At 43.8% G+C, this 24,951-nt stretch overlaps 1 protein-coding gene across 3 annotated transcripts in view; it reads right to left on the reverse strand.

The window, feature by feature from the left end:
• Shrm (Shroom) overlaps nucleotides 1–24,951 on the reverse strand; it is a 611,435-nt gene that overhangs the window by 427,600 nt on the left and 158,884 nt on the right. For all 3 annotated transcript variants that reach the window (XM_067156386.2, XM_067156384.2, XM_067156385.2), the window contains exon 2: nucleotides 14,347–14,544. In XM_067156386.2, coding sequence (XP_067012487.2) covers nucleotides 14,347–14,544 — 198 coding nt within the window. The remainder of the gene's footprint in view (nucleotides 1–14,346; nucleotides 14,545–24,951) is intronic.

The raw sequence follows: 24,951 nt of genomic DNA on the forward strand, positions 1-24,951 counted from the left end.
CATCTTCTATTCGGCTTACTGCTACCCAAGCTACCAGCCATCCAGGTATAGAGATCAGTGGTTTTTAACTACGAGTTGCTTAATGATATCAGTTCTCGCGCACTCGCTAGCAGGCGCGCTTCTTATGCTACATTCGTCTAGAGGACAATCATTCTAAACTGTTGTTGTAGCATTTAATGACATTCATTCACAATTAATTTATCATTTTTATTGATGATGATGATGCTTGTTGTTTAAAGGGGCCTAACATCGAAGGTCATCCGCCCTTCATTTTTATTAAAATATATGTTGGGAAATTAAATATTTATCCTTCAGTTCCTTCAAAGGCCGTTGACTTGAGCTCACTGTTTTGCCATAGGTGAGCTGTAAATGGCAGATTTCTCAGTCTAGTTTCAGAGCGACAATGCTAGAGCACGTTCAGTGCAATGAACACAGATCTCGGCACTTTTCACACTAAACCTCTTAAGACACCATGTGGCCAGCTGGTGGCCATGGTGCCTACAAGGTGGGCGGGGTGTAACAGTTGGTTTATAGAGTTAGACTGGTGTCTTGTAGAAACTGGATCAGGTTTCGCTACCGTGGTCTTCTTCGTTGTTGCTCATACGTGGAACAAGAGAAGACTATGTGATTCAGATCCACATCATCATAATCGTCATGTGGGGGTAGTCACTGAGGGTAACTCCAGAACCAGCGTTTTTGCGGTACTGTTGTTCCTCGGTGGTGGCTAGTATAGGCCCTTCTTTTGACTATCGGAATACAGCTGTATCCCTTGAAACATGCCAGTGATTATACTTGTATCTAATTCCACTGTGTGCTTTTATCCACAGAAAGTGGATTTCACTAACGGATCTTTTAGCTTCTTGAATCTCTTCAAATAGGTCATATATCTCTTGTACTTTGCTAAGCACAATGTACTTCCAGGTTCTTGTATCTCGTAGAAGTATTTATTTTTGTTTATACATCTTCCTTTCAGAGTTCAGTGCACAAGGCTCTGTGAATTCACTCAACACCTCCCCTATTTGTAACTACTTCTGCGTCCTCTTATCTTTAAATCATTATAAACTGAGTCTACCCACGGTCGTCCCAGACTTCCTATACCTGTCTTACCCTCGATGATCGAGTCCATTATTCTCCTCCATTCAGCCACACGGGCTCTCAACTTTGGAGCGTGGGTTGGGCACCACGTGGTCCTTAGCTGAGTCCTGGTATGCCTTCCACTTGTGCCAGGCTCCTCACTATCCGACCTCCCTTGGTCAACTCTTGCTCTTTTCCGACTCCGAAGGCATTCGAGGCCTAGCGACCCTTTCATTTCGACGCCCTTCGTGGCCCTGGTCTTCCTTTGGCCGATACCTTCATTTTTCGAAGTGTCGGATCCCTTCCATTTATTCCCTCTGAGCAGTGTTATGTAGAGAACGGTTTGTACTTCCTCTTAAAACAATAATCACCACCACCATCACCTTTCCTCCATTCGCCTCACATGAGTCCACCACCGAAGCCGCTTTATGCGTACACCTACACATTGCTAACTTAGTCTTTATCTCCTCATCCGATTACCCTCCTGCTATTGTTCCCACCTTTTTGTACCAGCAATCATTGTTTATGTCTGTTACTTGTCCACCCTGCTTTCAGTCCCGTACCGGAAGCTGTTCCAGTCTTGGATTACTCATTAGCGAGTTTCACTTAGGGAAACACTAGTGGGAATACAAATCAACACTATTTGCCCTATATTCCACTTTCGACCCCCGAGTACCTTAAATACTCGTAAAATTAATGTGGAGGGAGTGTGTTGCGCTTTACAGTAAAAATATGAAGAAAGTAAAGCGAATTGAGGACCAAAGATGGAGCACGCAATGGACAGTACAGAACACCCCCTTATTCCGGCACTTTCCCTCTGTACTGTTACTGTAGAGTATGTCCCAGAAGGGCATCGAATGGGGGACCGAGTAGAAAGTACAAACACAATGATAGACCACGGCTCAGTCGCCTTTTGAAACGCGCCGACCGACAAACACTTGACGAGAGAAAGGCGTCTCAATAGTGGTGTGCACTCTACTGTGTGTTTCCCTTAACGTACACTTTACACATTATTCTGAGCAACGAAAACATTCCATGTGCTATGAACAGTCTCTCAAGTCTTAAATGTTCTTATTTCACTCTAAACTAAACACAAAAAGGAAATTTTTCATCGAAATGTCACGCGCACAATACGTTTTTCCTAACAATCAAACGAGTCAGTTCACTTGTAGAGGAACTAGTGTACGGTGTGGCGAGGTCATTCTAGCCTACACAAAGTACGGCGTGGTGTGACCAGCTCAAGCACTTTGTTTGTTGCAAAGCCATGGACCGCGGAGGTGAACGAATAGGGAACACATCTACATGCTAGACATAACCTTGTTTCCACGTGAATAACCTGCCGCTGTCCAGCTCTCGGCAGCCCCAAGTCTTAGTTGGTGCGACAAGAAAAAAAAAATATAGAAGAATTGTTTTCACAAAAAATATTCATTTGGGTAGAAAACAGAAGTCCATCCTTGGGAAGGACATGACGGCGTGAGAACAGCAGTTCGCGCAGCCATGGACCACTTGGTGCCCGCGTAGAAAACAACAAAAGACCGAGGAGAAGTTGACAATCGAAAGTTACTGCCAGCGAGTTCAAGTGGAGACGAGCCGCGAGCTCTGTGCTCCTACGTTCTTGTCTTTACGCGAAGGCTGAGGAAACATCCCCCAGTTTGTCCTTGTGGAGGACAGGAGCACCGCCCTCTATAGTGCTACGTTCTTGTCTTTACCAGAAGGCTGAGGAAACATCCCTCAGTTCGTTCTTAAGAAGGACAGGAGCACCGCCCTCTATAGTGCTACGTTCTTGTCTTTACCAGAAGGCTGAGGAAACATCCCTCAGTTTGTCCTTGTGGAGGACAGGAGCACCGCCCTCTATAGTGCTACGTTCTTGTCTTTACCAGAAGGCTGAGGAAACATCCCTCAGTTCGTTCTTAAGAAGGACAGGAGCACCGCCCTCTATAGTGCTACGTTCTTGTCTTTACGAGAAGGCTGAGGAAACATCCCTCAGTTCGTTCTTAAGGAGGACAGGAGCACCGCCCTCTATAGTGCTACGTTCTTGTCTTTACCAGAAGGCTGAGGAAACATCCCTCAGTTCGTTCTTAAGGAGGACAGGAGCACCGCCCTCTATAGTGCTACGTTCTTGTCTTTACCAGAAGGCTGAGGAAACATCCCTCAGTTGGTCCTTGTGGAGGACAGGAGCACCGCCCTGTATAGTGCTACGTTCTTGTCTTTACCAGAAGGCTGAGGAAACATCCCTCAGTTCGTTCTTAAGGAGGACAGGAGCACCGCCCTCTATAGTGCTACGTTCTTGTCTTTACGAGAAGGCTGAGGAAACATCCCTCAGTTCGTTCTTAAGGAGGACAGGAGCACCGCCCTCTATAGTGCTACGTTCTTGTCTTTACCAGAAGGCCGAGGAAACATCCCTCAGTTCGTCCTTGTGGAGGACAGGGGCACCGCCCTCTATAGTGCTACGTTCTTGTCTTTACCAGAAGGCTGAGGAAACATCCCTCACTTCGTCCTTGTAGAGGACAGGAGCACCGCCCTCTATAGTGCTACGTTCTTGTCTTTACCAGAAGGCTGAGGAAACATCCCTCAGTTTGTCCTTGTGGAGGACAGGAGCACCGCCCTCTATAGTGCTACGTTCTTGTCTTTACCAGAAGGCCGAGAAACATCCCTCAGTTTGTCCTTGTGGAGGAAAGGAGCAGCGCCCTCTATAGTGCTACGTTCTTGTCTTTACCAGAAGGCTGAGGAAACATCCCTCAGTTTGTCCTTGTAGAGGACAGGAGCACCGCCCTCTATAGTGCTACGTTCTTGTCTTTACCAGAAGGCTGAGGAAACATCCCTCACTATGTCCTTGTGGAGGACAGGAGCACCGCCCTCTATAGTGCTACGTTCTTGTCTTTACCAGAAGGCTGAGGAAACATCCCTCAGTTCGTTCTTAAGGAGGACAGGAGCACCGCCCTCTATAGTGCTACGTTCTTGTCTTTACCAGAAGGCTGAGGAAACATCCCTCAGTTTGTCCTTGTGGAGGACAGGGGCACCGCCCTCTATAGTGCTACGTTCTTGTCTTTACCAGAAGGCTAGGAAACATCCCTCAGTTGGTCCTTGTGGAGGACAGGGGCACCGCCCTCTATAGTGCTACGTTCTTGTCTTTACCAGAAGGCCGAGAAACATCCCTCAGTTTGTCCTTGTGGAGGAAAGGAGCACCGCCCTCTATAGTGCTACGTTCTTGTCTTTACCAGAAGGCTGAGGAAACATCCCTCAGTTCGTTCTTAAGGAGGACAGGAGCACCGCCCTCTATAGTGCTACGTTCTTGTCTTTACCAGAAGGCTAGGAAACATCCCTCAGTTTGTCCTTGTGGAGGACAGGAGCACCGCCCTCTATAGTGCTACGTTCTTGTCTTTACCAGAAGGCTGAGGAAACATCCCTCAGTTCGTTCTTAAGGAGGACAGGAGCACCGCCCTCTATAGTGCTACGTTCTTGTCTTTACCAGAAGGCCGAGAAACATCCCTCAGTTTGTCCTTGTGGAGGAAAGGAGCAGCGCCCTCTATAGTGCTACGTTCTTGTCTTTACCAGAAGGCTGAGGAAACATCCCTCACTTTGTCCTTGTAGAGGACAGGAGCACCGCCCTCTATAGTGCTACGTTCTTGTCTTTACCAGAAGGCTGAGGAAACATCCCTCAGTTGGTCCTTGTGGAGGACAGGAGCACCGCCCTCTATAGTGCTACGTTCTTGTCTTTACCAGAAGGCTGAGGAAACATCCCTCACTTTGTCCTTGTAGAGGACAGGAGCACCGCCCTCTATAGTGCTACGTTCTTGTCTTTACCAGAAGGCCGAGAAACATCCCTCAGTTCGTCCTTGTGGAGGACAGGAGCACCGCCCTCTATAGTGCTACGTTCTTGTCTTTACCAGAAGGCTGAGGAAACATCCCCCAGTTTGTCCTTGTGGAGGACAGGAGCACCGCCCTCTATAGTGCTACGTTCTTGTCTTTACCAGAAGGCTGAGGAAACATCCCTCAGTTTGTCCTTGTGGAGGACAGGGGCACCGCCCTCTATAGTGCTACGTTCTTGTCTTTACCAGAAGGCTGAGGAAACATCCCTCAGTTTGTCCTTGTGGAGGACAGGAGCACCGCCCTCTATAGTGCTACGTTCTTGTCTTTACCAGAAGGCTGAGGAAACATCCCTCAGTTCGTCCTTGTGGAGGACAGGGGCACCGCCCTCTATAGTGCTACGTTCTTGTCTTTACCAGAAGGCTGAGGAAACATCCCTCAGTTCGTCCTTGTGGAGGACAGGAGCACCGCCCTCTATAGTGCTACGTTCTTGTCTTTACCAGAAGGCTGAGGAAACATCCCTCAGTTCGTTCTTAAGGAGGACAGGAGCACCGCCCTCTATAGTGCTACGTTCTTGTCTTTACGGGAAGGCTGAGGAAACATCCCTCAGTTCGTCCTTGTGGAGGACAGGAGCACCGCCCTCTATAGTGCTACGTTCTTGTCTTTACCAGAAGGCTGAGGAAACATCCCTCAGTTCGTTCTTAAGGAGGACAGGAGCACCGCCCTCTATAGTGCTACGTTCTTGTCTTTACCAGAAGGCTGAGGAAACATCCCTCAGTTCGTTCTTAAGGAGGACAGGGGCACCGCCCTCTATAGTGCTACGTTCTTGTCTTTACCAGAAGGCTGAGGAAACATCCCTCAGTTTGTCCTTGTGGAGGACAGGGGCACCGCCCTCTATAGTGCTACGTTCTTGTCTTTACCCGAAGGCTGAGGAAACATCCCTCAGTTCGTTCTTATGGAGGACAGGAGCACCGCCCTCTATAGTGCTACGTTGTTGTCTTTACCAGAAGGCCGAGAAACATCCCTCAGTTCGTCCTTGTGGAGGACAGGGGCACCGCCCTCTATAGTGCTACGTTCTTGTCTTTACCAGAAGGCCGAGAAACATCCCTCAGTTCGTCCTTGTGGAGGACAGGAGCACCGCCCTCTATAGTGCTACGTTCTTGTCTTTACCAGAAGACTGAGGAAACATCCCTCAGTTCGTCCTTGTGGAGGACAGGAGCACCGCCCTCTATAGTGCTACGTTCTTGTCTTTACCAGAAGGCTGAGGAAACATCCCTCAGTTCGTCCTTGTGGAGGACAGGAGCACCGCCCTCTATAGTGCTACGTTCTTGTCTTTACGGGAAGGCTGAGGAAACATCCCTCAGTTCGTCCTTGTGGAGGACAGGAGCACCGCCCTCTATAGTGCTACGTTCTTGTCTTTACCAGAAGGCTGAGGAAACATCCCTCACTATGTCCTTGTGGAGGACAGGAGCACCGCCCTCTATAGTGCTACGTTCTTGTCTTTACCAGAAGGCTGAGGAAACATCCCTCACTTTGTCCTTGTGGAGGACAGGAGCACCGCCCTCTATAGTGCTACGTTCTTGTCTTTACGAGAAGGCTGAGGAAACATCCCTCAGTTCGTTCTTATGGAGGACAGGAGCACCGCCCTCTATAGTGCTACGTTCTTGTCTTTACCAGAAGGCTGAGGAAACATCCCTCAGTTCGTCCTTGTGGAGGACAGGAGCACCGCCCTCTATAGTGCTACGTTCTTGTCTTTACGGGAAGGCTGAGGAAACATCCCTCAGTTGGTCCTTGTGGAGGACAGGGGCACCGCCCTCTATAGTGCTACGTTCTTGTCTTTACCAGAAGGCCGAGAAACATCCCTCAGTTCGTCCTTGTGGAGGACAGGGGCACCGCCCTCTATAGTGCTACGTTCTTGTCTTTACCAGAAGGCTGAGGAAACATCCCTCAGTTCGTTCTTAAGGAGGACAGGAGCACCGCCCTCTATAGTGCTACGTTCTTGTCTTTACCAGAAGGCCGAGAAACATCCCTCAGTTCGTCCTTGTGGAGGACAGGAGCACCGCCCTCTATAGTGCTACGTTCTTGTCTTTACCAGAAGGCTGAGGAAACATCCCTCAGTTGGTCCTTGTGGACGACAGGGGCACCGCCCTGTATAGTTCTACGTTCTTGTCTTTACCTCCCAGGGAATATTTTATAAGTACAGACTTTTTCTCTAGACCTTCCATATTTCTGAACAGAACTGTGGTAAATAATAATATTAATAGTAAGCTAATGGAAGCCACAACGTACTGGGCTCGAACAAGACACCGGATGTTCTCCATCGTACTTCCACACAACTCTGAGGACGAGACAGTCAACCGTACTGTGGTATTTAATTTTAAATGATATGGGTACTTCGGCAATACTCGAAGAACATTTCCTCTGAGAAGAGAAGAATGCCTCCTTAGCCAGGAGTAGTAGCTCACTTAACAATATAACAAGAACATAGACAAGCCACTCCTACTGATGGTAGTGTTCACATTCGCTGTTGAGTTAGCGGGCTGGCTGACCCCAACTTGGCAGGTTCGATCCTGGCTCAAGGTGCTCAAATACGTCCGGCTCGTGTCGGTAGATTTACTGGCATGTGAAAGAACTCTTGGGATTAAATTCCGGCATCTCGGCGTCTCCGAAAGCCGTAAGGAAGTAGTTAGTGGGACGTGAAGCAAGTAACATTATTATTATTTACATTCGCTACGAAGACTTCCGGCACACGAAAACAAGATGTAATATTATTATTGTAACTGTTCCATCGTACAAATTCTGTGCACTATGTTGTGTTCGAAATACTTGCTGCCAGAGAAAGAACTCACACCTCGTAGTCCTGGGAGTTTGAATTGTTCGATATTTTATTTGAGGGTCGTTAAAAGTGTCTTTATCAGTAGCAGTAATATGAACACACACCATGAGTATTCTGAATTGCTGGCTGCATTGAGTTTCCCTTGCCTGGAGTCGCCTTTGTGTCGCTAATAACGACACGATCTTCACTGTCATGTCGAGCGGGTTGCCGGTCCACAGGCAAACTGCGAAATGTCCCTAGCTCAGGGGCGTAACGAATGTAATAAGCTAGTCAAGTTACATGAACAGTCAGAATCATTGACTGAGTGGTCAGCGTTCAGGGCTTCGGTTCATAGGGTTCCGGGTTCGATTCCCGGCCGGCACGGGGATTTTAATCGCCTTTGATTAGTTCTTCTGGCCCGGGGACTGGGCGTTTGTGTTTGTCGCAACACTTTCCTTTTCATATTCAGACAACACAACTTTTAAAAAATCATATTTGTTCGTGGCGTCGACCTCTGCAGATCTTTTGCCACTACTTTTACCATATGAGAGGAACCTGTGTAATGTGAGGACGACACAAACACCCAGGCTATTAATCATTTACAATTAAAAACCGTGATCCCGCCGGCGCTGCCTGGTGACAGGCGGACGCGTTGTCCCCTACACCGCAGGGCCGGACCAGCACAGAAATACGCTATGTTACCTTCCATATAGGGTTGTCATCAGGAAGGGCATCCGGCTGTAAAACTGGGCCGCAGGTGTGGGAAGTGAAGTTATATGAAGATTATTATTAAAGAACGTTCTATTTCACTGCTGAACTGACAAGCGTGTTCGTACTTAACTTCATTTTGAAGTAGCCATGGAACTATATCAGTTTACAACACAGAAAAATATACTAACAAAATTAAATCAAAAATATTTCACATAAAGTTAGATAAATATCAAACCGTACTACTCACAAGCCTAGTTATTAACTTCGCGCAAAGAAAGCTCGTTCGAAACCGAATTGACTGACTGTTCTTATTGCTGTTATCGAACAAAAGAAAGTGACAAAAGTTAAATGTTTTGCAAACTTTGTGCTAAATACGATCTCAAACATCACGAAAGTATAAATTCTTAACTAAAATACGACATTTTGGTATCAATTTTGTTCTTGTAGTTAGTTTGGTGCAGGTCTTCCAACACAACAAGCGGCGTACGCACAAAGATCAGCCTGAATGCAGCACCTCGGTTTAATGTACAAGTTTAGTAAAGGAAAGTGTAAGGAGAGGAACGCGAACAAAGACAAGCCAGACCACATTCCCTCAGGTCTCACACTGCACTCTGCTGGGCTGCATTACTTTACAGGACGTGCGATGTGTCGGCATATAGCCTACTCCAACTAGTCTGCTCAAGACTTAACGTCCCTCCATCGTCAGACCCTCTATGATCACTCTAAAGACCTCCATCATTCTGATCGTCAAGTTTCATCGTGGTCATATGTGCACGCCACCTTCTTCTTCTCCTTCTTCTTCACCACCACCATTTCTCGCGGTCAGGACTTTGTGTGATTTGTACCCACTTTTACTTGGGGATGCCCTCCCTGACGTCCTTGCTAGCGAGATGCATTCGATTTAATGAATATGTGAAGTAAGACAAACACGCAGTCCCCGAGCCACTTGACATCAGCGACCGAACTGAGAATGGAAGCCACAGACCTCTGCAATACCTGTTTACGGTGTAGTGATAATGGCCCACAGAAAATTTTCGCGACGCGAACTTCCGGCTATTTATAGGTCATTTTTGAAGGTTTCCTGAGGGCGCGTGGGTCCCCAGTCTGAAGGCTGACGTTGCAATCCCCGTCCATCCTAGGTTCAGATTTCCATCTCGAAAACCACGCGCTGTGAAAATCTTACACCCCCGGCCAAAACCAAAATCAGCCTGGCCGTGTGTTACTTTTCCTTTATTTTGTGTATGGCGCGACACATCACAATGTATGGGGAAATTCGAGTACTGGGGAAGTATTGTACACCCCTTAACGCGAAGACATGACAGACCATTGACTGCTGTGGATTTAAGGGTACAAAGTGCTCTTTATTGGTGTTTTCTCTAAGAACATGCCCATGGTGATTGTCAAGTACAGGGTTTGCAATCTGCAGTAAATTCATAAAAGTAATCGCTCCGCACTAAGATTTTATCTGAAAATCCCTTAAGTATAAAAACTCACCGAAAAATTGAGTTTCAGTTACTAGAACATCTTTATAAACCACATTTGGAGCTACAAAGGAGGTGAACTTTTAAAAAGATTATGTCTACAGTGTACCTCAGAAACGTTACCGGCGTGTAAACTGGTATTCAGAATTTCTATTAAAATAAACAAATACGTAAATCCACTTAAGGTATGAGAATACTTTTATCTAAAAAACCTAAAGATGTTACAGACGTGAAAATTGGTATTTCGAATCTCCTTTAAAAATAAAGACTTTTTTTTCAACTTGAGAGAAGACTGTACGTCGCATGGTCATCTTACCCCAAAAGGAAAGACCAGAAACGTGGTTTACAAAGAGTTCCTGGGGTAAATAGAACTACATTGTACTTTCGGATTTTCAGATAATGTACAGTGCCGAGGAACGATTACTTTGATCAAATTACCAAATCTACGCGAGCGAAGCCGCGGGTAACTGCTAGTTTTCAATAAAATGATTAAAACCATGAATTAAAATGTAATACAATTCAATAAAGAATTTATTTATAAGTAAACTGATAAATATTATAAAAGTCAACTAACACCAATACATAAAGCATAAAACTAGTTCATAAAACAGCAGTTAGAAGTTATGTAAACTGACTGCCTCGTGGAGTGAGGTCTCCGTACTTCCTGGCGTGTCAGGGCTGCCGACAACCCACCATCTCCGAAATGCCAGCCCACAGACTTGTCCGTGTCTTAAACATTGTCCAAAATATGAATATTCTTTTAACAGCTTAATATCTCGCCAGTTTAATTCTGAGTTGTCCAGTCACACTGTGAGCTAACGAAAACCCACTGCATCAAACAAAACATGAATATTATCGTGGCCTCTTGGTCGCTATCTGTTACTCTTCTTTACGAACATTTTTCATTAAATCAAAACTCGGGACTTTAACGTCCCTTTGAAGAGTTAACTGGCACACAGGGCATTACGCCGAAATCGGGGTTATCCTCGTATAGCTATTCTAAGTTACAACCACAACGTGCAAATATCTTGCTATACGAATTTCCGCTCGAAAAAAGGAAGATCTCCTTGTTAACGCAACACGAACGGGAAGGAAACTACTGCTTCATGTAGGGTGTTTTTGTCATTTCCACTGTAGTCACAGACTGTATACCGAGCGGGCTCATATCAGAACACGTATGGCGTGCCAACTGCTGTCAGATAGAACTGGTGTGGGGATGCCTCAGGGCTACGTTCTCGGCCCACACTTATTGACCTTGTATCACTCCTGTCGCAAGGTCAGATTCCAAATAACGTGGATACTTCATTTCCAGTGGACACATTCCTGGTCCCACCTTTGTAATTAAGGCAAAAAAAACCAATACTTTTTCTCGTATCGTTAATAAATTAGGTTTTAGCCACGTGTTAAAGGTGCGAAGGCGGGCCTCACATTAACATCGACAATCATTCTAGAGTCTGGGCTTCGTGATAGCGGAAGTCTGGCGGTGGTCCTAGACTTACAACAATGAAGGTATCGCCACAAGAAATGGAGGAGGCACAAAGGATCCCTAAAAGGGCTCACATACCTGATAGTACCGGTCGAAAGAGAAGAAGAGTTGAACAAGGGGAGATAGACTGAGATGGGACAGCCACACCCACTAGAGGGCGGCTTAGTGACGTACCAGCCGGTGATGTAAGCCAGTGGTATAAACTTGTTGGTTGCCGTACCCCCAAGTATGAGTATAGTGCGATTATACGGGAAATAACAAATTATTGTTACTGAATGCCAAATAATATTAAGTACAATCATGTTCAGCACCTTGCCCTGACATCACCGGGAACCAAACCACTGTCTCCGGGATGACAGGCACTAAACCACCCTGTTCTCGTGTGGTAACTAACATGTACTGTATATCGTGGCTGGGCGAAGGAAACTCCTTAACCGTAGAGCGATGTTCCCTTCTCAGGCAACTTATACACACTTACTGAAGAAACACTCAACGAATTAGTGGATTTCGAAACGAAAAATTAAAAGCAGAGCAATGCAGCAGGAGCTCTGTGTAGTGGTAGACAAAAACACGAAATCTAAACAAGATTTTATTGAAAACGAGTTGTTTGAACTCTTTTCTGAACAGTTCACTGAAATCGATATGTGACGAACCTGCGTAGTACACTTTCGAGCGGTTCGTCAAGTTCAATACCAAACACTCTTCCCCTAACCGCAGTTCGCCAGTTCGAGTCCCGTTGGTGGAAAACCAGTAGGAGCGGTGCCGCTAGATTGCGTGCCAAACTTCTCCGCAATGTTCGCATGGAGTATCACCTCGTTCGTCGGATGGATACGTTAACCCTTGAGGGGTTGTTATTCTATAGGAGTAGACACCAATTTTCGCTCTCTTCTTAAATCATTATCATCTCACATCCAGTCGAGACGCGCAGATCATTCCAGCTGAGGCTACGCCGCGAGACAGAATTCGCCTCGCGGGAACAAGATGCTGCGGTATTGTGCTCTTCTTTCAATACTGCGGGTTCGTTTTGTACTTTCGCTTTGCAGAAGGGAGTTAGGCAGTGAATTAATAATTCTCTAGGTACAAAAATACCAGTGACTTTTGCATACAAAGTACCAATAGTTGAGAAACAAAGACATGAAGACAGATGCGCTGTGTTGGAAGAGACGTTGTGATTCGTTTGCTAATAGCATTGTTCAATAAATAGAAAAGCGTTTCAAATGTGTCTTAACCACACAATAAGGTCTTCTGAGGGAGGCTAGAAAATCTCCGCATGGCCCTCTTTACCACTGCATCAGGAAAGACCAGGAAGTGTCATCGCAGGGAAGCGTAATGCGGAGGAAGGAGTGGGAACAAATGCCCACCTTTGGTGTCGTCTCAACAGAGTAAGGCTACTTTCTGTACAAATGCGCTTGGATCTGCTCAACAATGAGAAGAGACAATTGAACATCTCGCGCAACGCTGCCCTCTTTACTCACACTCTGGATTTCCGGATGACTTGTCCAGACTCTCTCCAAATTTAATTCAGTGGCTGGAAAGCTTTGTCTTGTGTCAATTGTATATAGTTTGTAATCACATTCTCTTGCTCTGTAGGAGCGCTTATTGGAGCATGGATCCAATATTGTCTTCGACGACGGATAAGCAACGCAGAACATAAAGCAACAACGGAGTTATTATTTAATGGAATTCCTTTCGTTCTGCGGTTACTCGGCGGATGGAGAGGTGAAAGAAGGTGCCGGGATGAATGAGTCTAACTACAGTGTCCAGAAAAAAATTAAAATTAAAACTGGAGGTTAGATTTTCAAAAAACAACAAAACTTTAACAACTTTTCACTTAGTGAGATAACAATGACATAGCAATTTAAAAACAAGACTTAGGAAAATCCCAGATTTCAGCACTTTAACTCTCTTGGGCTACAAGTCCCTAGTTTTACAATTTTTGAGTTCCCAGCTCAAAATTACAAAAGAGCACAAATGTATATAAGGGCAGAAATCCCTCAATATATGGAGCACTTGCTCCCAAGTTACAACATCAAGCCTCCCACAGGCATTTTTACAACACTAGAGAAGAGCTGCCGTGCTCTCAGTTTTCCAAGCCTATTCAAGGCAATATCAAAAAAATTACCATCACTCGCCACCAAGGCACAACTTACAAAATTTGAAACAGTGGTATCTAGTACCCAAACTATTGGGCCGTTGCGGAAAAGAACAGGTTAAGTAAGTGGCCCGAAATACAAATTGAATGGAGGCGTGTACTTGCACTCCTAGATATGAATTCTTAAAACCTTAGGGACACTACGCCGATGAAACAGGGGCTATTCCCAAACTATGGAGGTGACTCGTATAAGAAAGTAATTTACCACATTACAGAATGAAAAACAGCAATAAATGTAGTCACCTCAAACCAAGATGAAGGGGAGCTGGAGAAGGTACATCACTCTCTATCCCCGAATTACAGTTGACACACACACTAGGCTAGACGATGATCAATTGGCCTAGAGACGTGAAAATCAGCAGTTTATAAACCCTCGGGGAAAGTTCGAGACCTTTCACGAATAAACCAGCCCCACCCTCTCAGTTTTATTGGTGGATTTAAAAGTTACATTCAAAATCGAAGAAGAAGGCTATGATAGGTGGAAAATTAATTACAGAAATTAGGGATTGGCTGGATTCAAAACTGACGGAAAGAAAAGATCAATATTGCCAACCCAAAAATAAAGGAACATTAATTAGTAAAAAACTTATGAATACAAAACTTCTTCAAATCAAAGTTCTTCCACTTAGCACCAGGGTGCATGTTTATAGTTTTTAGCAGTGACATCTATGGGAGAAAGCCCAAACTTCTTGATGAATAGCAAACAAAACAAGTAGTAATACAGTCAGTTCAGGAAACTTCACAATAACAAATTACTGTTGTGACATCTTCTAAATACATTTATAAGTTGGTCCAGTTTCTCCAGTAGAGTTGCACCTACCTGTTGTTGCTCCCCTCGGGTTGCTGCTCGTTGAAGGAGTGTCGCCGCCGGTCTCGGTCCTTGCGCCTCCTGAGTCCCTTGCCCTCGCTGTGGTACACGGGGTTGGAGCGCTCCAGGGGGGCGACTTCTCGCGCGCCCGGCCGCAGGTCGCGGAACCAGCGACCCAGGGCGCCGGGCTCCCCGCTGCTCGTCTCGCACCTGCCAACACACCAACAAATATCTGCTTACATTCTGTTTAATTAAATTACTTTTTGTTTTGCTCTTTGCTTTACGTCGCACCGACACAGGTAGGTCTTATGGCGACGATGGGACGGGAAAGGCCTAGGAGTGGGAAGGAAGCGGCCGTGGCCTTAATTAAGGTACAGCCGCAACATTTGCCTGGTGTGAAAATGAGAAACGACGGAAAACCATCTTCAGAGCTGCCGACAGTGGGATTCCAACCGACTATCTCCCGGATGCAAGTTTACAGTTGCGGCCAACTCGCCGGGTAGAAATTATGTTCGTGTATGCTTCGTGTTAGGCAGAGAGCGGCACCATCTTTGTAAGAAACCTTACTGTGCATTTTCTCAAAAAGAAAGAAAACACGGCAATGAGTACCTCTGGAGAGTGACTGGGAAAAAGGAAAACTTCATGGAAACACAAACAAACATCAATATAGGAAACTTTCAGCTGAATTTTTAATCGCTCCATGGAAAAGCTGAGAAAGATAAAGCTGGCAGCAAGTGTATAAAATGTGGTGGTGGTGCGCTCTTCGCATACGAGAAGAGGACTTGCTCGCGGTATCAACTACAACACTAAAGGCTGTAACCACATCAAAAGTCTTAGTTGAGTTTTGTGGCACGCCCACACATATTCTACTCTCTGATATCGATGTCATAAAATGGTAAATATTCTCTAACTTCACGTCTACTTCCTCTCGATGAAAAAGATGGCACTACATGCAATTATGAATTGCCAAAGCATTTCTTTCAGTATAAAACTTGTTTTGTATGCTCTCTCACTATAAGATAAAAAGAATGGTTGGGCAAAAAAAAAAGATGGGGGTGCAAGGATACGAGATGATTCTCGTATCTTTTAAATGGTACTACAAAAGGATTTATGATTTCCCTACGTGACTCTCTGCTTGGAGTCAACGTACACGATTGCTTAATATGTTTGGATTCTTATCCTTCGAACTCCAGGTATTCGTTTAAATTTCCTTTTCCTTGGCTTGCCACAGTTATGCTATTTTGTTTTTTATGTTTATTGTGGCGGACCTGTTTACGTGTCTTCCCTTTTTCTTTATGTTTACTTGATATATATTCGTTCCTCCATAGGGACGAAAGGTAACACTGATCCTTTTTGATAGGTGTGTTGTTTGTTGACTCTTTTACATTTGAGGCCTGTTGACCAGGCCGTCGCGTGGTATGTAGGCTTACCCCCGGTAAAACTCGTAATTTTGTTCGTTCCACTTTTGGTCCGGGGAGATGATACTCTAGCTCTTTAGAGCCACTCTATGGACCCGCCGCGTTGCGGACTGGAAAACAGGCAGCACCATGAACCACCCACCCTCCACTACATATTTGGTATACAAAACACAGTCTTTGATTTTTCATTATTTGTTCTCGTCTTGTGTGCTCTTTTTTGTCGTCTATATACAAACTTCAAACACTGAAAGGTATTCGCGTGGATTCTGCATGAGCAAATATTGTCAGAATTTCTCTAAAGTCTAAGTTTTTGCAGTGCCCTTTTCTATTGCTAGAATGGCGCGGGAGTTGAGCCTTTCCTGAGCCACTGAACAGCGCAAATGAGTGTTTATAAAGCTTAAGCTTACTAAAGCTTCCTTCACAAGTATTGTCAGTAACACTCTTAAGTTTACTGTTTGTGTTTTTGATCATACGCAATACTTCTTTTGGTGTGACTTACATACACCGTTGATATCAGGCACTTTGGTTCCTTTTGCAGTTAAATGTCTTTCAAGGTCCAAACAACTTTGTTTTGAATCTTATTTTCCTCGAAGTTGAGCAATCCCCACACTTGTTGGTGTTCTTTCAACGCAGTTGACCTCTTAAGTGAACTTCTCTCATAAAGGTTTCTTCAGGTGACGATTGCACTTCCTCAGGGGACTCGTTATCGTGTACGAATCCTTTTCTCTGGAAAAATAGGTTCGATACCAAGTTCAGCAGCTATTCCTTTCACATATCCATTCTCTCTAAAACCTGTTTAAAAACTCCAAAACACTTATTGAACAGTCACTGATGTCTTTTGTCGCCTAACTCAACCAATGCATCCCTAACTTCCACGTATTGGTCAGCACTTATGCGAGATTCCCAACGCGTTTCACACACTTGCTTTAGCACGGTCATTTATTACACACCAGCGCTTCGTTGAACTAGAGAAGATGGTAAAGAGGCGTTGTAAAATACCAAGTAAAGATGTAGACTTGCTCCATCAGCAATTACTAGGTTTAGGCTCTGGCACCCACAAGGAATGTACGCAGCCGAAGGGAAGATGGCCAGTGCACCGGCTTCTTATGTACACCTGCCATATTGGCGCCGTTATCGTATCTTTGACCACGACATGTTCAAATCACACTCTTCAATGTTTTTGAACAGAAGTCAGCCAGAGCTTCCCCAGTGGTTACTTTGGCCACTCGATAGGCTGTAAAGCTTTCTTCTACTTTGATCTTCCCGTCATCATGTTCAGTGACGTAGCGAATAAATAAATAAATAAATAAATAAATAAATAAATAAATAAATAAATAAATAAATAAATGAATGAATGAATGAATGAATGAATAAATAAATAAATAAATAAATAAAGTAGACCAAGGTATGAATAAGACAAACAGATGAGAGTAGATGGAGGATTTAGTAGTTACATCGAATGCAAATATTAACACGAGATATTGTGACAGAGGTGTTCATGAAGATCTTCACTTTTCAGCACGGAAGTATCGGCGACGACCAGGGCGCATCAAGTTCATATAGCATTTTGCTTCTTTGTTAATGTTAATTTTGCATGACAAGAAAAGGACAATTTTGTGGTATGTATACACTTCACAGATCAATGCTGGTGCAGCTCTGTGAGTGTTCAGCCGACAAATAAGGACTTCTAGGAATAAAATTAGTGGTTGAACTGAGAAATGAACAACTACTACTTGTATACTTTACGCATTCAACAAACATGGTAAAATAATTTGGAAACAAGTGTTCACATTTCTTTTCAGTAGACCTGTTCTTATATGCTGGTCCGGGACACCATAAGATCATTAATGAAATCACGCGGTCAGCGTACCTCCAAAACTGATAGAATTGAAAATAATCTTTAAAGATGAGTTTTTGAAACTTGTACTTTACACTTGATCTCCTGTATCTGTGGCTAAATCTTTGTCCTTATTCACAACTTCATTTCTCGTTGACTTGGCGATCCACTGCCGTCTCCGATCTTTATGGCAGTCGTGGCCAGGGCTAGGGACTAAGTGTACGTTCCTTGACAAAGGAGCGCAAGCCACAAAATAACAGTTCAATACGTGTCACAGTTACGAAGAAAATAACTTGTTTTTCACGTTAATACCAGAATGCAGCTTTGTGCTACTAAAATAAATTTGAAACGGAATAAGATATGGACCATTATGTAACTAGATGTAACTTTTTCCTCAAATTTGTACTAAATCCGGAAACACTGACAAATAAAGTATGTACTGAATTACTTCACATATGCCAGTTCGTAAAGAAATGAACCACGGTGGTAATTTTGTGAAATACTTGTCATACGAATCCATGAGGAGCATCCTCGACATAATCGTAAGAGATTTTCTTTTCTTTTTTGAACTAGAGAAGTGTGTACTTGTGCTGTCATTGATCTCAGAAGGAGGAAGTCGCTCTGTATTCCAGAGAGAGCACTCAGTGTCCTTGGGAAGGTCACGTCCAGTAGCCAGGCAGCATCTTCCGTCTGGCCCGCCAGTCGTGGTTTGCAAAGGAGAGCTGTGTTTTGCTCCATATACTGCCCGCGTTTTGTCAGAGAACAACGACATAATAATAATAATAATAATAATAATAATAATAATAATAATAATAATAATAATAATGCCGGGCTGAGTGGCTCAGAGGCGCTGGCCTTCTAGCCCCAACTTGGCAGGTTCGATCCTGGCTCAGTCCGGTGGTATTTGAAGGTGCTCAAATACGTCAGCCTCGTGTCGATAGATTTACTGGCACGTAAAAGAACTCCTGCGGGACCAAATTCCGGCACCTCGGCGTCTTCGAAAACCGAACAAGTAGTTAGTGGGACGTAAATCCTATAACATCAATATTATTATCAATCATGAAAATTATAGAACTGATATTTTGTGTAACAGAAACCTAAAATGTTTCTCAACACTGATCACAGTCCCACAAGTCTTCTTTCAAGACTACAAACGATGAGCCAGTTTATCCTGCAACTCTGACTTCGCGTTACCTGCTCACCCGCTGACGTACGCTGTGCTTTACCAGCATGACATCACATTCGCACGTGTGTCTGTAAACAACGTGAGACGACATGTTAACACGTTCTAGTATTTAACGATAATAATAATAATATATTTTATTACAACCAATGGCCAAAAGATATTTACATTAATACACAACATTAGTCATCTCTGCAGAAGGCTATCATCGACAAGTACAAATCATGGCATGATATCGTTCACATACACAGTCCGTGTCTGGTTGACTTGTTTTACACAGCTTATAATGAAATCCGTGTATTGCAAAGCGTGTAATCATGTGTCTGAGCTCATATGCTCCTGCTTGCCAGTCTTTGTAAACCATTGCGTCCGTCGAGTAAAACTCGCTCCATATGTCTCTCTTCTTTGCTCGTAATTTCTCTATGAACTGTAGATATGTTGGTGTAGTTGGTAGTGGTAGGCGACAACGCACATCTTCTACATAGAAAGGTTCGCGAGTTAACTCATATACAAGCCTTCAAGGCGTATACTTCGAGACACAAAGTGCCTCTTTCAGAAACGTAAACTCACGTCCTGCCAATTTCCTGCGTGGCTGAGGTGGCAGAACGCCGGGTTGCGTGCTTCAAATCCCGGTCAGTCCATGTGAGATTCCTGCTGCAGAAAGCGGAGGCGGGAGAGGTTTTTCTCCGGGTACTCCGGTATTCCCTGTAATAATTCATTCGAGCAACACTCTGCAGTATCATTTCATTTGACCGGCCAGTCGTTAATCGTTGGCCCAGAGGACAGACACAGGCTTCGGCAGCCGGCACAGATCCTATCCTCACCGCTAGATGGGGCCTCATTTACTCCATTCCCGACCCAGTCGAAACAGGGTGTGGATTTTCAAGTCCCGCTAACACGGACCCTCTGAGAAACATTTCCCACGACAACAGGTGCTGTTCCCTCGCTAGAGGTAAGGTAAGTCAAGTTCAAACTTGAATATGGGCGCGGAGAGGAAAGCAACGGGCAACTACCTGTTGAGGAACGCCTAGGCCATCTGTCACAGCCCGACGTTCAACCGACATAATTTAAGTATTGTGTAATCTTAATGAAGACGAGTACTAGCCATCTGATTGATGCAGCATTATGCAGTTAGAGATTCTGTAACATTGATCACAAAGTGAGTGCAACTCGAGACGAACAGGGAAACAGCACATGTTTGTGTATCAAATATGAGCACATTATAACTTAAGAATCTTTCAATCATGAAAATGTCCCCCACGCACGTGGAAAGTGACATGGAGGATAAGGAATGTTCGTTGGAGCAGTGAGGACGTCCGATAGCAGATGAAAGGGCAACGAAGGGCGTAACAAACCTAATACCGTCGGTGTAAGAAGGGAGGGGAACAGCGCTTGCTGCCAAACGATATAAGAAATTGATACTTTAATCTTTACAGAACGAAATAGCTCTTTATTTTCCTAACATTTTCTATAGCATAACCTTGTTTAGAAATGGAGCCCAGAAGTCACCTTCTTCTTCTTCTAGGTTAGCCTTCTTGACGCCACGTGATTCTTACGATGAAAACCTCAACCCAGAATTGGAACCTCAGCCTTCAGCACCTAAGGCTCCCTTTAAGAATGCGTTTTGTGAATGAAATTCTAACTGAGAACAGCAAAGACAGTGTGGAAGTAAAATGACGTGAGGTGACGAAATCTAAAACATTTGTGGAGTTGAGAGAGCGACGTGCCAATTTGTCGTGAAACAAGTGAAATGGGCACTGAAAGGAGGCGGTTATATCGCTCTACTTTGAGGAACAGAGCGTCCACTTGTACCGGTACATCAAGGAACCTCATTAGTGAATTAAGTGCATTTTGTCAGATATGCACTCAGAATTTCTCCATCAGGGACAGCAACTTTTAAAAATTTGATTTTAGCATTCTCTTTCACCCGTCACAGGAAGCTTTATTTCATATGCATCGATTTCATTCGGAAATGATATGTAATATCATGCTGGAGCACGCACAGACGTGGAGCAGACTGTGAGCGTGTTGTTGACAGTGTGGACACGCGACTTGTGAAAGAGAACTCTACTTTGACGGTCGAGTGGAAATTTTCATAAGAGCTGTGTTTGACTGCGTGGACACATCATATGCCATTTGCAATTCCCATGATTTGAAGGGAACCGAACCATCATCGAAGCGATTGTTAAAGGAATCACATCTAAACATACAAATACGTATCCGAATTTGCCGTCTGCACTGAGGCCAGTCTTATACGATGAAGAGTTCCCTGTACAAATTATTAAGAAAAATGAACATGACACAAAACTGGTGCCTGATGCGGAAAAACTGAAATTATATTTGAATTCAGCATGAAAAATACTCATAGAATGTCTTAGTATTTTTATTCTTGTGAAAGAAAAAAGGTTGATTTTTGCCGACCAGTGTTATTAATTTGAACTGACAATTCAGTGATAGTCCTTGCCGGGATGTTTGTTCCAGTTCAGAACAGAACTGACTTCTTCAGAAAACGATGTTGACAAACAAGAGCAACAAGATGCTTTCACGGCCCGTCATATCGGCTCATGCTGTGTCAAGAAAATAAGGTGAAATTCTTTACGCTTTCCTCTGCGTCACGAAAAGAAAATACCCACTGTCCACGAGAAAGGCTTCTCAAACAATGAGGTGTTTGAATTTAGACGCTGTAATAGAAGTGGAAATGGTACGTCCATTCGTCACCAGATGGCTTCCCGGACGCGGTACAGCGCTAGCGTTCGAAGCGGAAGGTGACGGAACCATCAGAATCAGACTGAGAGGTTCGCATAACTTAACAGGTGTATGCACACTGACACACGCGCGCAATGAAACATCTGTCAATGACGAACGTACGAAGGGACTACCTTAATGGCTGGCAACCAGCCAGTGTTCCTGTTGAACTTGTTATTTCCACTTCTATTGCAACAGCTCATTGTTTGAGAAGCATTTCTCGTGGACAGTCGAGATTTTCTTCTGATGACGCACAGCAAAGTTCTCTGTGAAACGTAAAGAATTTCATCTTATTTTCTTGACACAGCATGAGCCTATATCATGTCTGCACGTAGCGCTATTCACTGCTGCCAACTATCAACAAACTAAGCGGTTCCGTTACACTCTTTCACCCTCACTCAATTTAATTACAGTGACACGTTAGTAATTATAGTGTTTGCTACACACTGGCCCTATATTTCAGAGAAAATATCGTACACGCAAACTAGTTCCTGACAGAACCCAGTTTGACGTTCAAATGTGTACTTTTAGAAAACAGGAGAGAACCAGTGAGCACGGAACCTCAGAACACAGTTAACGTGCTTCAACAAAAGTCAGTTGCCGTGCAGAGGTCGTATGTAAAAGAGCCACGGACGGTGTGTTAGAGTGCTGTGTACAACGTAGGTGAAAATGGGCCGCAGAGGAAGAGAGGGCACAATCGAACAGCGGCAGCTAATAATTTTTCACCATGCTAAAGGTAAAAGTTGTCGTAAAATTACTGTAATGTTACAAATGAAGAAAACTACAGTCTCTGATATTATCACAAGATTCCGGGAGGAAGATAGGATTGAGATCTACCGCATACGGGACGTCCAAGAACTTTTTTCTGAGAGGGAACAGAAAAATAAAAAAAGGCACCCCAGTTAAGTGCTTCAAAACTCGCTACGGAGATTGCCGCAGACACTGGATATAAAGTGCATCCCGAAACAATACGAAGAGTGCTCAGAAGAGGTAACTTTCACGGCCATATTGCAAGAAGAAGCCCTTTATAAATGAAGTAAATCGAAGAAAGAGAATGCTGTTTGCCAAAGAGCATGTTAGGGAGGAAAATGAGTGGTGACATGACGTTATATTTGCTGATGATAGTAGATTTAACATATTTCAGTCTGGTGGCAGGATAACAGTTTGGCGGCGTCCTAATACTGAGCTTCAAGAGAAAAATCTGCAAGCAGCTGTGAAGCATGGTGGTGGACATGTAATGGTGTGGGGGTGCATGTCGGCGAATGGAGTTGGTGAATTGGTTTCTATTGAGGGTAAAATGGACCACTTTCAATACCTTAAAAGACTGAGGGACAATATGAAAAAGAGTGCCGAAAAGATGGGGATTGATGACCATTTTAAGTTTTATCAAGATAACGACCCAAAGCATATGGCCTGCAATGTAAGGATGTGGTTATTGTTTAATTGCGCAAAGGTGCTTCATCCTCCCCCTTAATCACCAGACTTGAATGGGATTCAGAATCTTTGGGACAAACTGGATAAAGAAATAAGGAAAACAACAACTACATCTAGAGAATAACTGAAGAATGGACTTCAAGAAGAGTGGCAGAAGATATCTCCCGATTATATCCGGAAATAAGTGGAGAGCATGCCAAGTCGACTCAGGGAAGTAATTATGATGAAAGGAAAACCCACCAGATACTGAACCTTTAGGGCCATAAGTAAAACGGCAGGTGGCCGAATAATTTTTTGCAATATTGGTTTTGATTTTGTTTTTAATGATTATATTTTCATTGAACGTGTTCATTAGAAGAATGATGGATGTTTAGTTTTTACATTCCATACAGAAACTTGTATCTAATTTATATGAGTGCTTTATTATTACTGAAAGCACTAATACAAAGGAAACTATAATAAATCATGTCTGTCCGAATAATTATGCGAGTCACTGTATATATTTCTGACTTTAATGTGATATACGCATTACTATAACCGTATTTTTCGGAGTTTGACTGATGTCAATAATTCACTTGTCGGATTGAATGTATGAATAACACACACAAGCCGTATGTCAATAAGAATACACAAGAGCTAAGTCCGTACTAGACAACGTTAAGTTGACAGCGAATTTTCTTCCATTTGATCTTTGTAGAGGAGGTAATGTTGCTTTCCTTTCCGGAGGAGCTCTTGCAGATTATTTTTGCTTCTTAGACATCGTAATTGCATTCTGTTGGACGAAGTAAGCCCGTAGTTCGTTACTGAAACATGCCACACCCGGACAGGCTTACAGTACCACAGAAACTATGCTTTAATTATTCCCTAAATGTAAAACTAGTGATTTTAACAATACAGCACTGACAATACGTCAAGACGTCGTAGGGTCCCTAAACTGTGCGGTTAGCGACACTCAACAGTTAGAAAATAACACTACCTTCAGTACTAACAGGCGAGGATTACGTGCCAGGGAGTATTCACGGTGAACCTGTCTTCCTCCTTCGAAATTGCTTCGTTAAATTTTTGTTCTGAAGTTAATTTCAATTTTTGTTTGGCATTTAATTGAAGAGGGACTGGTAATTAAGTTTTCCCATCAAAAAATAACTATGACGATCGTGCCAATCGAAAAAGCTACTACGCGAACTCTCAATTAGAGAGCTTGAAGTGACTTCCACTTACTTGCGTCACGCTCCTCACTTCCTTCGGTCAACTCTTGTTGTTCACATCGCTATTAAAACATTTGAACTCCTTCCGTTTATAATGCTGTAATAGCTGTACCGGGAGGTACATCTCAACGCCGCGCATTCAAAACTAGCGCCTCCTCTATTGGTAAAACAGTGAAACTGAAACTTCACCAACTTGGAACTTTAATCAGAAGATGTCACCACAGAAATATGATGTAATTCTCTTATTGTGCAGTTTCCTAACCTCAGTGAATTTCTACTTGTTTTGTTTGACATTCATTAAGAAGTCTGGACATTTCTCCATAGAGGACACCACTAAAACTATGATCATGCACCCTGGTGCGAAGTGGAAGAACATATAATTTAAAGAAGTTTTGTAACTGATTGATGTTCATTTATTTTTGGGTTGGCAATTCTTCCTTTTCTTTCCGCCAGCTTTGAATGTAGCCAATTCCTAATTTTTGTAATTAATTTCCAACCAATCCTGTATTTCTTCTTCTCTTTGGATTTAACCAATAAAATTGAGAGGGTGTGGCTGGTTTAGTCGTGAAAGATCTCGAATCTTCCATGAGGATTTATAAACTGCGGCTTTTCACGTCTTTTGGCCAATTGATCGTCGTCTATCTGAGTGTGTGTGTGTGTGTTAAGCAGGAGGCGGGCGGCCTCTTTCATAGGTCAGCAGAACATCTACAAGGTAATGGCCACATAACTTCTTTGTTGCTTGCTACCTCCGCAGGTTAACCCGAGGGAAAGGTCCGAATCTTTAACTATGTAACC

Source organism: Anabrus simplex, chromosome 12 (assembly GCF_040414725.1).
Source record: "Anabrus simplex isolate iqAnaSimp1 chromosome 12, ASM4041472v1, whole genome shotgun sequence".
Classification (NCBI taxonomy): domain Eukaryota; kingdom Metazoa; phylum Arthropoda; class Insecta; order Orthoptera; family Tettigoniidae; genus Anabrus; species Anabrus simplex.